Below are 14,395 nucleotides of genomic sequence, written 5' to 3' on the forward strand. Positions count from 1 at the left end.
ATCACACAGTGGGTATTTAAAGCTACACTCACTAACATTACTCACTCACACACCCCGATGACTCTCCCACATACTCTGGAAGAATTATACATTCATATGAATTAATGTACAGTACGCCGTGTATCTCATTAGCTGATTTATTGCTACATGCTCAGTTGTGACTTACAGGTGGACAGATGAAGCCCATACAGAGCATGAGGGAGTTGGCCAAGTCTGGAGCTTGAATTGGTCTTCGCCTAAGACGTAAGGAAGCAGTAGTCACCTCTTACACTGCTGACTTGAGGCTGCCCTACTTATACAGTACCAGGGGAGGCTGGTGGAGGTGGAAATCGGAGGACGGGCTCATTGTAATGCCTGGAATGGAATCAGGAATGGTATCAAACACGTGTGATACCATTCCTCATTCCATTCCGTGTATTACAATGAGCCCGTCCTCCGATCTCTACCTCCACCAGCCTCCACTTCCTCTGTATACCTGAATAAAGGCATTTGACATACTGTAACAGCAGTTGTGAATGATCTTTGAAAAAAATTGCAGTTGCTTTCTTGGGAGATTTAGCATTGCCAGGCACAATAACAAGAGAAACGCCTCTCTTCTGCTCCACTGCCATGTCACATTTGCGTTGTTGAGAGATGGTGGGTAGTAACGGAGGGGTGAAGATGAACCCTATCTTCTGGTTGCCAAAAGCAAAGAAGAAATTATATTGACTTAAATGTGGGAAAATGAGAGGCTGCCATATGTGTTCTCTGTGCTTTGTCTCCAACAGATAGGCAGAGAGCTTTGAAGTGCGGATTGGCACAGTGGGGTGCTAGCTTCTGTAGAGACGGGATGCTAAACGCTAAGGATGGGAAGGACACAAGGTACTCTATTACCAATACAGGAGTGAAGAAAAAAAGAAGAAGCAAATCCAATGATAATGTACATCTGTTCCAGAGTATTTATGGGCTTTGAACATTTTTTTCATGCGGGATAAGTGGGCCCATTCTCACAGTATCTCAAAACTTCAAAGCAGATTCGCAGGATAATGCAAATTATTGGAATATTGCGGTTTCTGCCAGCTCGAGAGCATGAAAAGAACCCCCCTAAAAAAAAAGAAGAAAGAATTAAAGCTAATTGGTGTGGCAGCCTTTTATGTGTCGAAAAGCAGGGTAAAAATAAAGCACTTCAATGATAGTCAAGTTCATTGAATTAAGAAACAAGCTGACAAAGTGCTAAAGTTCAAGTCCGCCTGCCCCTGTAGTCACTAGCAGTGAATATCACTTTTCACTCTTGACATTTGCACTGGGCTCACTTGTTAGAGATGTGATGAGATAACAATTGGATTAAACAGTCTGGATTAAACAGTCCTCCCAATGAACACTTTTCACTCTTGACATTTGCACTGGGCTCACTTGTTGAGATGGAAAATGGCTGCATTAAACAGTCCTCTCAGCGATCCCTCAGTGGGCGTGTGTGATCGTGATCGTGATGGTGGGTCATCCCTGTAGCGGTCACATGATCTCTAGCCACTCCCTTGGATCACACTTAGCTGTCAATCAAAGAAAAACTTAAAGGCAGACTCTGGGATTTGATGCCACGGCCGTGAAAACAGAGCAACTTTCATCAAAAATATTGCACTGTGAATGAGAGGGTCCACTCGTTTCACTGCTGTCCGACACAAGACGGTGGAGCGGAGCGGGTGGAGCCAATTCAACTCTCTGTTCTCTAGTGTTGCATCTCCGTTTTCATCTCTGGCGATGCAAGATGACTAAACAAAAACAAAAAGCGAGCAACCGTTCCTTTGCCCTGGGACAGCCCTGATTTGATTACAAGTGGTACTAGATATTCTTATGCTTCGAAAGCTTTATGCAGTAATTATTATGTGATATCCACAGGCTTGCTCACCGTTGGATTTTTCCAGTCACTAAGGACATAAGGATGTTTGTAATAGAGGAAGTGTGATTGCTAATGAACTCGGGTCTGGTGAATTATTTAGTGTTTGGATGAAGGAGGCCAGTGCTGGAGGGCTTATATCTAACAGACTGTAATTGCAGCTCTTAAATTGGAAATTACTCTTAGTTTGGGAAAAAAAAAATCAACAAGTCTCAGCACACACATCAAAGCGGAAAATCAATGGAGGATGCACTTGTTGTGGGGGATTAGGCGGGGATTGAGTAGTCTGGGGTAGCAGAGGGGGTGAGGGCCAGTCATCCAGCCAGGGTAGCAGAGGGGGTGAGGGCCAGTCATCCAGCCAGGGTAGCAGAGGGGGTGAGGGCCAGTCATCCAGCCAGGGTAGCAGTGAGGGGGAGGGGATGAGGGCCAGTCATCCAGCCAGGGTAGCAGTGAGGGGGAGGGGATGAGGGCCAGTCATCCAGCCAGGGTAGCAGAGAGGGTGAGGGGTGAGGGTGCTCTGTCTACCCAGGAGTAAAGGTCTGCACACATGGCCAACAAACAGGCTTTTTGCCCAATTTCCCAGTGATGTTTTACATTAGGGACGGCACCAACAACAAAGGACCATTCGCTACCACCAAAGAGGGTTTTCCCTCCATAGAACGCCCACAACGTCCTTTTATATACGGTGTCTATCTGATTTCTGGTTTGATTTATAGGCTGTTCTTCTGTCACAAACAGGAAAAACAAAAACACATTTGTCCTTTGCACAAGCTAAAGATCCTTTGAAAAACCTGCTAATTACTGCAGCGTTGGTTTCAAACGGAAACAACTGGTTAAGATTGGTCCCAGATGGACGTATGTGTGCGCACACGTGTGTGTGTGTGTGTGTGTGTGTGTGTGTGTGTGTGTGTGTGTGTGTGTGTGTGTGTGTGTGTGTGTGTGTGTGTGTGGTGTGTGTGTTTGAGAGCCTCTCATAAGGCCACATTACATGAATTACATTTTTAGCAAATATTTGGAGGTCATAGTCTGTACCACGAGATACATCAAGTTTCAGTACGAGCAGTGGGGGACACTTCCAATATGATTGCAAAGTCATGCTTGGCAGTTATGGTCTCTGGTCTCGAGTCTTTAAAGTTACATTATGGAAGATTTGCCTCTTGGGGTGCTCTTGAGCTAAAAGGGGTCCCTTAAATAGTCAGAACTAACGTCCAGAAGTCACATCATTGGACAAAAAGAGGCACACCTCCCCAAAGCTTATTTTCCCAAAGTTTGTTAGCCTAAAACTAAAGATTGTGTAATTTAATGAGGCATGAAATGTATTGATATTGTATCATATGAGTATGACATCCAATCAGTTAACACTCAAGTAAAAACGTGAGGTTAACACGTAGTAACTAAACTTCCAATGTGTCCCTTTAAGAGGCCTAGATTGTCCCTTCAGTTTGCTTCATTTTGATTGAGAATACACAATTGCCATCATGGATCTGCAATGTCCTGACTTAAAGGGATAGAGATAAGAACAGAGGTTCGACAGGAAGAAGCAGGAACCTTCTCAAAGAGAGTGGGGCTGGGAGATGAATAAGAACCACCAGCTCCCAAAAAGTTGCATTGGTTTTAGTAGATCATTGGGGCTCTTTCTTTTTGCAACATCAAAGGCAGCCGTGGTTCTTTGATGTGGCAGCATGCTGTTTAAGGTACAGCATGAATGGAGAGATGTCAAGCTGCAAGGTGCCTCTGTAGTTTACGTAGAGTGCTGCGGAGAGCTGCAGATGAAAGGAGCAAACAGAGTTTGATAATGAATGTCCAACAAGTAGGACCCATCTCAGACAGCACGCGCTCAGCATGGGGCCACGCGCTAACCTTGAGCGCCGCACCCCAAACCCCGGCCGGGCGCTGGAGACCAGACTCCTTCGACTTTGGTGCTCCCGAGAAAAGCTCTCAGATGTGAGCTTTAATCTTCCTGTCAATTAAATCCCAATTGACACACAAACCCGCACATGCAGCCGCACACACACACACACACACACACACACACACACACACACACACACACACACACACACACACACACACACACACACACACACACACACACACTCCTTCGTATGGTTCCCTTTGAAAGAGGTTCTATCCGGTTCTTCTTTTAAGTGCCCTCCCTCACTGGCCTTGGTGAGACCTCCCTAATTGGACACCAATCTTATCAACATATGAGTCAATAAGAGGACCATGTAATACACTTTCACATTCTTGTCATTTCATGCCAATGCCTGCTTTCAATTAATCAGGACATACATTGAGTGGGATAATGTAGTCCTACCTGTACTGTATATGCCAACTGCTCTTTCTCTGGAAGTGCTGGATGACCTACAATATGAACGTACAGTACATGGGACCATCTGGGCAGAGATGTTCCATATATACATGTAGGACATAGGCCATTCCCTTGATTCACAATTGGTTTCGCGAGAGACGGGGAACATGGTGCCAGTCCCACAAGGGGATTGGCATTTCTGACTTATTACCAATTACCACGCAGCTATAGATTAGCATTAGCATTGTTGTTGTTGCTAGGATCGCTAGGATCGCATCTTTTTCACGCCATTTCCCCTAGCAATGCGTGTGTGAGACTTGAGCGGGAGGCCAGGAAGGTTAGAACAGAGCCCAACAAAGTGTATTTTTAAACCATCACAACGGCTTTTTACAATAAAATGACAAAATCTTTCTCTACACATCAGTGATATGAAAAACCGACAAGAAAAGTTGCCTTGCCATAGACAACCTGTCTAAAAAAACAGCGTTTGTTCTCTCTGTTGATAATAAGCGCCCAAAGAGGCATGGCTAAGATGGCGTTGGGAACTGGCTTCCTTTAAAGAGCCTTTGGTATGCATAGCTATGACTGTGTCGTAAAGCTTGCATGAGGCATGCCTCTGGATTTTGAATTTAGTCTATCCGTAAATGTTGATATACAGATGCATGCTCTGACCTTGTGGTTCATTCTAAGTTTTATCATCCATCAAAAAAAGAAAGTCCTCTTGACAGAGTTACTGATCATCATGGAGTCAGTTCACTGACAGACAGTAAATGGGATTGGTCTGTCAGAGATACGGAACATTCCACAAACTCTGATAACGGTCTACAACTGATCACACCCTGCTGTATCTGGGTTTGGCTGCACGACCCAATCAAACCGCCCCATTCATCATGACTGACTAATCCAGGAAACACCCAAATAATTTCTTCACAGAATGTGAAGAGTTCACCACATTCTTTTTAACACCTCTTTTGAAACTGACTAATCAATACAACTCTCAGAGTAGCGATCAGAGCCGTCGTCGTGTTCAGGTATTGAACTTGAAAGTGTAATGTACTGTCAAGCACGGTAGAGAGGAGATGCATCACATATCATCTCATATTGGCGCTGTCCCTCCAGCGATGCCTCGTGTGTCTCTCTGTTGCTACCACATACGTGTACACTCAGTGCACCTGGCCCAATGTTGAGCTCACCACATGTGTTTTTCATATCTTTAGAGAAAGAATGCATGATGATGAAACGGCTGTGTTTAGCTGGGTTATTCATCGCCATAAGCCTGGATGGCTGTGCCGAGTTATGTTATTCATTGCCGTAACGTTGAAATGGCTGCGCGGAGCAAAGTTATTTACTACTTTGCAGCAGCTTTAGTGCAGCATGGGGAGCTGAAGTGAGTCCATATGGAGCGGGACTTTACTTTAATGTCCAATAAACCACATGCTGATGAACATTTCCGCCATGACGGGCTTTGGCCATGCAGGCTGTCTGTGGGTATTGTGGAAAAATGAACATTATCTCCCTCTCTGCCTTCTCTCTTTCACAGGGGTGATTTGGAGGACTATAGAAACTTGGAGTCCATCTTGATCGCCCTGTTCCAGGGATCTGTACTGTACAGCAGAGGCTGTTGGACGTAGAAATCGGAGCTCAATGTAATGCATGGAATGGAATGAGAAATGATATTCAGTCCTCCGATTTCTACCTCCACCAGCCTCCCCTGGTACTGTAGTTGGAGCAGGGAAGGTTAGGTTAAATAAATATGGAGCAGTCGTTTGCAGCGTTGACTACTGGGGAGGTATTGGGGTCCATGGAGCTTACCAAGCTGCATTGCCACTATTCTCCAGAGTGTGGTCCCCTCTCATACACATCATATTGTAACCTGCATACAACCCTAGTTTACTTTACAGAAAGTAGACATTCCTCAGATAAAGCTGTAACTATGCTTTCTTGTAGTAGTTGGATAAAGAGAATATGTGACAAGGATTTGTGACACTCCGTATTACTCCCTGTGGTAGACTTGACTCCTCCTGTCAGATTTAGGAAGAAACCGACTTAGAAAAAAAAAAAAAAAAGTGGTACTCCAGTCTGCCTTTCATTACTCCTTCCTTTGTTTGACTATTGAAGATTTTCTCCCACTGAACACAATGCAAACCGCAATAAACTAATCATGGCACACAGGAGGAAACAATAGTATTAAAATAGTAAAACAACAGATAGATCCAGATCCAGAAATCCTATTCCTCAGATCAAGGAATGCATGAGGAGTAGATGACAGTCATAATGTGCTATGTTTCCAAGACTGTGTTTTCTTGAGCTCTTTCAAGATCAGAAACATCATACTGGCTACAAGCTCCCAGTGGTTTAACTATAATTATGGCCTGTTTTTACCACACCTCTGCTGTGTATTGTTTGTGGACACATGACATGCACCTGCACTGCTTAATTTGAACCTGAAGTCAGTCCAAACATATTTGCTATGGGCTTTCATTTTAATTATCAAAGAATTTCTAATGAGATGACTGACAATTAACTGCCTAAATGTCTTGGTAAATGATCCCTGTGCACCCTGCAGGGGCTTCATACTGAGGATAAGACATAGACATCTGATAATTTGTGCACTTGTTATTTCAGTTGCTTGAGTTCAGTTGAACATTTGAAGTTTGGAGTTAATAGAATGTGACGGATGAGAGCGAGAGAGGAGAATTGTGTCAAAGAAAACAGTTAGTGGAATAGTAGGTCTCGGCTCAGCCATCAGAGTGCATGTCCGAATCTAGACAATAGTTCCCTCAAGTGGTTGCTTTAGACCACTACAACCAACCATCTTCTTGAGTATTACAATGAGCGAAATTCTGAGCTCTGCCATTCACATTGTTCTTAAATTTGTTCCTACATTCAATTCCTTATCTATCTATCTATCTATCTATCTATCTATCTATCTATCTATCTATCTATCTATCTATCTATCTATCTATCGATATACATGTCATGTTGCTGTGTGATGATGCTAAACAACTTGTGTGTAATTAAGACATTTCCTCTTTATGGATTCTATTCTTCTTTTATTCCTCTTCTGTTGTTGACAACTTGTGAAACTATCACCAATTGTTCATTGTGCAGTGACAGCAGTGTAGTAGGCTACCAGGTAGTATTGTGGAGGGGTCTTGGCAAGTGCAGTGAGCTATGGACTAAATATAACAGTGAAACATAACAAGCCAGGCATCACCTACTCAGGGGTGCCCAATACGTCGATTACGATGATCTAGATATATATCTCATTTTTTAATGTAGGTAGATCATTTTGACCTGGTCATTTTGAAAGTAGCTCGCAAGCCGAAAAAGTGTGGGCACCCCTGACCTACATCAACGCAGTAGGAGTTCGACGCTAAGGCCAGTCCCACCAACACCCTGGCATTCGTCGCTTTCTATTCAAATTAGTTTCACTTTCACTTTCCCCCCCCATTTCCCAACCGCAATATATTAAATTATTCAAAACTCAATTCGTAAAAATAAAGGTTGTAAGGTATCCGTTTTCTGAAAACTAAAATTTAAAGCGATAAAGATTTTTTGCAAAAAGTGATAATTTACTCAGAAGAAATGAGGAAGTAACTATAAGAACCGATTCACGTTTCAGAATCAGAAAGGAGCTGATCCCGAAGAGAGCTCCAGAAGGTGAGTTTATGAATAGTAAGAGTTTATTACTAGTACTTTGTTAGATTTGTCTGCAGTTGAAAGATCAAAGTTGTATGCAGGTCTACAGATAACACTGACGTTTTATTGGCCTAGTTTATGTTTTAGATTAACCTCCCAAACATCATGATATCCGTACTGTAGTCCAGTTTGAGATAATGATGAAATGACATATTTAGAATTACAAATACATCTCTGTTTTCATACTTTTATACTTAATACTCATCATGTTTTATGAGATGTGTTGAATACAATGTTCGTTATATTATGATGTTGATAATAACCTTTAGTTTCATCTTTCTTTATCCATCCATATCTGTTATTAATGTATCTTTCTTTATATACTAATTGATTTTGGTGACAGGATGACAGAGGAAATGAGAGTAAGCCTTGTGACAAAGTGGCATGATGCCATATGGTTGTAGATGGTCGGATGTGGTGTAATGTGTATACATGCTGACTCTCACTATGACAATTTTTCCAATTTGATAATTTATTAATTTATCCTCTATTCATCCAGCTGAGTCCCATATTGAGAGATGAATCTTCATCTTCAAGTGAGCCCTGGCCAAGACAGGTACAATGAGGAGGTATGAGTGCCCAGCAGCTTGTCCTGAGACAGAGAGCGGAACTGCTATGTGCCCTGTGCTGCGGCGGGGCGTCCGAGGGTCTGGAGAGTGTGCTGGACCTGCTACTGGCCTGGGGTGTGCTGCTCTGGGAGGACTACCAGATTATTCGAGTGCCAGGCAGAGCTCTGAGCCCCAGCACCAGGGAGCTGCTTGATCTGATCTACAACAAGGGCGAAGAGGCCTGTGGACTCCTCCTGGCCGCGTTCAGCAAGGTCCTCCCTGAGGCCCAGAGAGCTGGCCTCTCTTTTGGAACCTGTTGCGCTGATCTAGAAAATGAGAGGGAACTCCCTGGAACAGACACTCACACCCTCCTAACCAACAGGCCTGGTCTTGTGAGAAGGCTGAGGGACTGCATTGATGGAGCTCTTGATGCCCTGCTTGAGATAGGCAGCTTCAGCTCCACTGATTGTGATGAGGTGCAGCTACCTGTGTATACCCCTTCACAGCAGGTAACCACACCCTACATTATGATGAACACAACTAATCTATGAATGAGTCAGAAATATACTATCTGTTTCAGTTCTACACTTGATCTAAATCAGGCAAAGCTGTCTTTCTGTGCTTGATTGTTTCGATAGTAGAGGTAGCATTAATTAATGTATTTATTTATTTGTCATTTAGGCAAGGCGTTTGCTGGACCTGGTCAGGTCAAAGGGGGAGTTTTCAGCGAGGGTTCTACTGCAATACATTAACAAAACAGAGGAGGCTCCCTCACTGTCTAACCAAGAGGATTGGACACCTCCTGCAGGTATCATACAGCCCTTAAATTACTCACAGTATGATACACTAGTACTGTTTGTGAAATATTGCACTGCATAGCAACATGTACAGTATGTAATGTAGGCCTGTGTACTGTATATCAAAAGGCTTGCTATTAAGTTCCTACCACTGACAACAGTTTGTAGAGCTACACCAATCACTTTAAGTCTCATTTACATGTATGTGCTATTGCAGAGTGCTTGTTGTATCAGAAGAAGCTGCGCAGCTCTGTGTCGGCACAGTCCCATTTCCTCAGCACCTACGGTGGCACCAGCAGTCTGTCTCTGGACGACATCTACACTGAGGGTCACCTGGAGCTGGCCCAGACCCAAGGCTGCAGTGAGGTTCAGAAGAGGGCTTTGGGTCTGGAGGACGTGGTAGGACTGGTGGGCACACTGAACCAGGAGGCAGACACCGTGCTGGTTTCTGGGGAGGCTGGCAGCGGGAAGAGCACCCTGTTGCAGAGGCTGCACCTGCTGTGGGCCCGGGGCACAGCCTTACGGGACTACTTCCTGCTCTTCCCCTTCAGCTGCCGCAGGCTGAGCTCTGAGCAGAGAGAGCTGTCCCTCAAAGATCTGCTTTTTCTGCACTGCTGCTGGCCGGACAGGGACCAGGACGGGCTCTTCCAGTTCATCCTGGACCACCCGAACCTCATCCTCTTCACCTTCGATGGCCTGGACGAGCTCAAGCAGTGCTTCTCGGATGAGCAGAGGCACTGTTGCCCCACCCAGCAGGCCTCTGTACCCATCTTGCTATTCAACCTGCTGCAGGGCTCCTTGATGAAAGGGGTGCGTAAAGTGGTGACCAGTCGGCCAGAAGCGGTTGGCCCTGTGCTGAAGAGGTACCTTCGCAAGGAAGTCCTCCTGAAGGGATTTTTCCCCAGTGGGATCGACTGCTTCGTGAGGAAGCATCATTGTGACGCCATGGTGGCCACCAGAGTTCTGGAGTCACTGCAAAGCAACACGGCTCTCCTGAGCCTGTGCCACATCCCTGTCTTCTGCTGGATCGTCTCCAAGTGCTACAAGGAGCTGCTGGGCTGTGGAGACGGCAGGCCTCAGACAATCACGGATGTCTACGTCATGATCCTGCAACACTTCCTCCAGCGCCACACCCCTCAGAGGAATCCTCTGGGGATAGGCTGGCTGCGGGAGCACTTGGAAACAGCCTTGCATCTGGGGCAGCTAGCCCTGGAGGGCCTTGGTGCCTCCTGCTATGTCTTCTCAGGCACAGAGCTTCAGAAGTGTGGGTTGACTGATGGAGACCTCTGCATGGGCTTTCTCATCCAATGTAAGGACCTCACCTCCACAAGCTGCAAACACTACGAGTTCCTGCATGTCACCATGCAATGCTTCTTTGCTGCTCTCTACATTGTCCTGAACAATAACTCTGACCGCTCCACCATCCCCAAGCTCTTTCATCCCCAGGACAGGCAGCAGCCAGGACTGACCAGTGCGTGTTTGAGGCCCTGCTTGAGCCCTCAAGAGGGGGTCTCGGAGGATTCAGCCATGGCTGCTGAGATGCCCAACCTGCAGATAACAGCCACCTTTGTATCCGGGCTCCTTTCCCAGCGCCACCGTAGCCTGCTGCTGCACTCTTGCTCTGCAGCCACTCTGGGGAGGAAGTGCAAGCAGGTGGTGAAGTGCCTGTCCAAAGGCATGCAGAAGCACTTCAAGTCCATCCCTCAGCCTGTGGCAGGAGAGAAGAAGAGCATGCATGCCATGCCAGGCTTTGTCTGGCTCATCAAATGCATCTACGAGATGCAGGACTGCAGGATCGCTCGAGACTCCGTGGCTAAGCTGGAGGTGGAACATCTGAAGCTGACTTACTGTAGCATTGGCCCAGTGGAGTGCACTGCCCTTGCTTACGTGTTAAAGCACCTTCATAGCCCTGTGGGGCTTCAGTTAGACTACAACTCTGTGGGCGATGTTGGGGTGGAGCAGCTGCTGCCCTGCCTGCATGTTGTTCAGTCTCTATAGTAAGTGAGGAAAGCTTTTATTTCTTGTTTTAAGCTCTCAATTTGTTATTTTCCCATAAACATGTTATGTACATGTACACATACTTTATACTGTATTGTAGTAACAGAGCTTGAAGTAACAAAACATTCAAGACGCTATTTCTTTTAATCCATCAGTCTGAGAAACAATAACATATCAGATGAGGGGGTCTGTAAACTGATTGAGAAGGGCATCCAGTGTGACAACTTCCAGAAGATTGCGTGAGTATGGTCAAGGGAGGGAAAATCTGCTACAGTATTTCCCATTCTCAGTTCAGACAAACCTCTGCTACACACTGTCAACTTGTTTTCATATGAGATCAATGGAAGTCTGCAGACAAACAAGTAATCTGAAATTACTTTCATTTGTGTCTCTTAAAGGCTCTTTAACAACAAGCTCACTGATGCCTGCACACAATACTTTGCTCACCTCCTGAAGACAAAGCAGAATTTCATCTCTCTGAGGTCAGTAAATGTTTATCTCTCAACACATCCAAGATACTGCACAGCAGAGGAGGCTGATTGAGGCAGAAATTGGAGGACGGGCTCATTGTAATGCATGGAATGGAAGCAGTAGTAGCATGTAGCAGTAGTGTCTGACAGTGAGCAGACTAACAGGACTTCTCTGAATGTCTTGTGCAGGCTGGGAAACAATCACATCACAGCAGAAGGGGCAGAGCAACTGGCATTGGGGCTTCGATTTAGCAAGTCATTGCAGTACTTGGGGTAAGGTTACCCCATCTTATTTTGTAATACAAGGAACCTTATAAAACCCAATGAGAATAGAAATGTAAGTTGAAAGTGCAAAACTTGCTGTCCTACCTATTAAATATGCTGTGGCTGTACAATTGTTGAAAATGAATTATCATTTGATTTAGAAGTACAATGCAATAATCGTATTGAATATACAGTGCACATTATTCTGTCTTTGTTTTCCAGGCTATGGGGGAACCAAATAGGGGATTCAGGTGCAGAGACCATTGCTAAAGCCCTACAGGACAATCAGTCCCTGGTGTGGCTTAGGTACAGTAAGATGAACGATACAGCTGTTCGAAATACCTTAACCATGAATATCACTGCAAAAATAGCACGATGTGTCATTGTCTTGTTGGTTTAGTAGACAGCTGATTAACCAGTGGGCAGGGGTGGCCATTAGCGTTGTATTGAGCATTATAGCCAAAACATTTTCTAATGTGTCATATGTTCAACCAGGGAGTATTGGCAGTCACTTGTGCAGGGGAGATGGCACATCCATACTATATCATGGGAACATATGCTCTCTGTTATCATTAAAATGCTTGTAAATGTAGTCATGAATCTGTTATGATTTTTATGACCAACATTCCGTGTACTGTATGGTGTTTCATGGCAGCCTGGTGGACAATGGCGTAGGAAGCGCAGGAGCCTGTGCCCTCGCCCAACTCATAAAGGGAAGTGACACGCTAGAGGAACTGTGGTGGGTACGGGAAGCACATCAGCAAAGGGGGTGGTATCAGGAGTAATAGGGGGTGGTATCGTTATTACATTGTTCGTAGCAAATGATCGCTCTATGCTCACACTCTACAGGCTGGTTTCCCAGACAGAGGTTGAGACTAATCCTAGACTAAAAAGCATCCGAGATTATCCATTGAAAGTGTGATTTAGTTGAGGACTAGGCTTAATCTTTGTCCTGGAAATCACCCTCTACAACTCTGCTACCTCACCTACTCCACAGGTTAACAAACAATTGCATCAAAAGAGCAGGGGTGGAGTGTCTGATAGAAGCCCTCCAAAGCAACACCAGTATGAAGTCAGTGTGGTAAGTTAGGTTGCAATCATGATTAAGATGGTGATATGTCTGCTGAAAACATCCTGTAACAGCCAGGGGAGGCTGGTGGAGATAGAAGTCGGAGGACAGGCTCATTGTAATGCATGGAATGGAATGAGGAATGGTATCAAACACCATTAGGATTGTCTACCTCCACCAGCCTCCACTGGCCATCTTCAAAGTCTAATAGTCTACTTTGAGAATGAGGTCTCTAATCCAATTATTCAGCATGTAAATAAGAGTAAATAAAAGTACCTTTTCGTTGTTTTCTCTGTACTGTAGGTTACGAGGTAATGAGCTCAGCCCAGAGGAGGTTGAGGAGATGATACAGCGAGAATCTCGCCTGACCTTCTGATGACGGAAAAGGCGCAAAGACTAATAATATTTTTTTGTATATAGTCATTATGTGTATATCTGTAACTTCCGTCACTTTTGTATGTATTGGGTTATTTTAAGGTTATTTCTGCAGTGCAATGTGACTCAAGTTGGGAGACTCAAAATGATTGTGAACACCATATGAAATATTTGGATGTGTGTTACTATAAGAGCATTAGAATGTGTCTAATACTTTGCAGATTTTCAACAAATCAAAAACAGAAGTGTGCTTGACATGCTGTTTTTTGGCAACATATCTGCTTACATTTATGGCTACTCTGCTACTCTGCTACTGTCGTTTTAGACTTGTTCGGTAGCATTCTTTTCAGAGAAGTCATTGTTATAAATAGCATCATAGTATTATTCTATGCACATGGTGTTGGCTTTGTGTGACCGCAACTGGGCGTGTGAGCTTGGTGTTTCTTAAACAGTCAGTTATTGTCTCATCTGTTGGTTACAGCATATTCTAAATATAAAAATGTATTAACATTTGCAGAGAGATCTCTTGCAGACAGAGGAACTTTGCTCAAAATGTGCTGCAAGCCTATGCAATGTACTCATTGGCTCCTGTCTATCCAGTTTAACCACAACCACAGCCAATACCTAATTGTGTAGAATGAGGGCATTCCCCCTAATGTTATGAAATACCTGTCCAGCATGTGTTATATACTGTACAGTAGTTTGAAACCAAAACTAAAACATATATATATATTAAATGTATCAAGGAGTGATATGCATGACTTTATTTTCTCATCCCTCTCATCTCGCTTTTCATTTTTGTGTATTACATTTTTTTTCTCTTCAAATTAGGCAATTATGCAATTTTTTAATTTAATCTCTTAAATGAAAATGTACTTCTGTCCTCTCGCTTTGGTAGACTAGATATATTACTCTATAATGAGGTGATTCAACAACATCCCATCAGGGATCTGCGCAACATCATCATTCACATCATCGCAGATTCTTC

The 14,395-nt window shown here is 44.3% G+C and overlaps 1 protein-coding gene across 2 annotated transcripts; it reads left to right on the plus strand.

Annotated features, from left to right (window-relative positions):
* The first annotated feature begins 7,652 nt into the window (after positions 1 to 7,652).
* On the plus strand, positions 7,653 to 14,152 carry nod2 (nucleotide-binding oligomerization domain containing 2). 2 transcript variants are annotated; one of them, XM_083691188.1, is made up of 11 exons: positions 7,653 to 7,847; positions 8,386 to 8,943; positions 9,116 to 9,242; positions 9,449 to 11,228; positions 11,385 to 11,468; positions 11,628 to 11,711; positions 11,889 to 11,972; positions 12,186 to 12,269; positions 12,619 to 12,702; positions 12,961 to 13,044; positions 13,336 to 14,152. In XM_083691188.1, the coding sequence occupies exons 2-11, from the start codon at positions 8,458 to 8,460 to the stop codon at positions 13,406 to 13,408; spliced, it is 2,970 nt and encodes a 989-aa protein (XP_083547314.1). In that variant the 5' UTR covers positions 7,653 to 7,847; positions 8,386 to 8,457; the 3' UTR covers positions 13,409 to 14,152. The 2 variants fall into 2 exon arrangements, with proteins under 2 accessions (XP_083547314.1, XP_083547315.1); XM_083691189.1 differs by lacking the exon at positions 12,619 to 12,702.
* The last annotated feature ends 243 nt before the right edge of the window (positions 14,153 to 14,395 follow it).

This window comes from Argentina silus (assembly GCF_951799395.1).
Source record: "Argentina silus genome assembly, chromosome: 19".
NCBI classification, from domain to species: domain Eukaryota; kingdom Metazoa; phylum Chordata; class Actinopteri; order Argentiniformes; family Argentinidae; genus Argentina; species Argentina silus.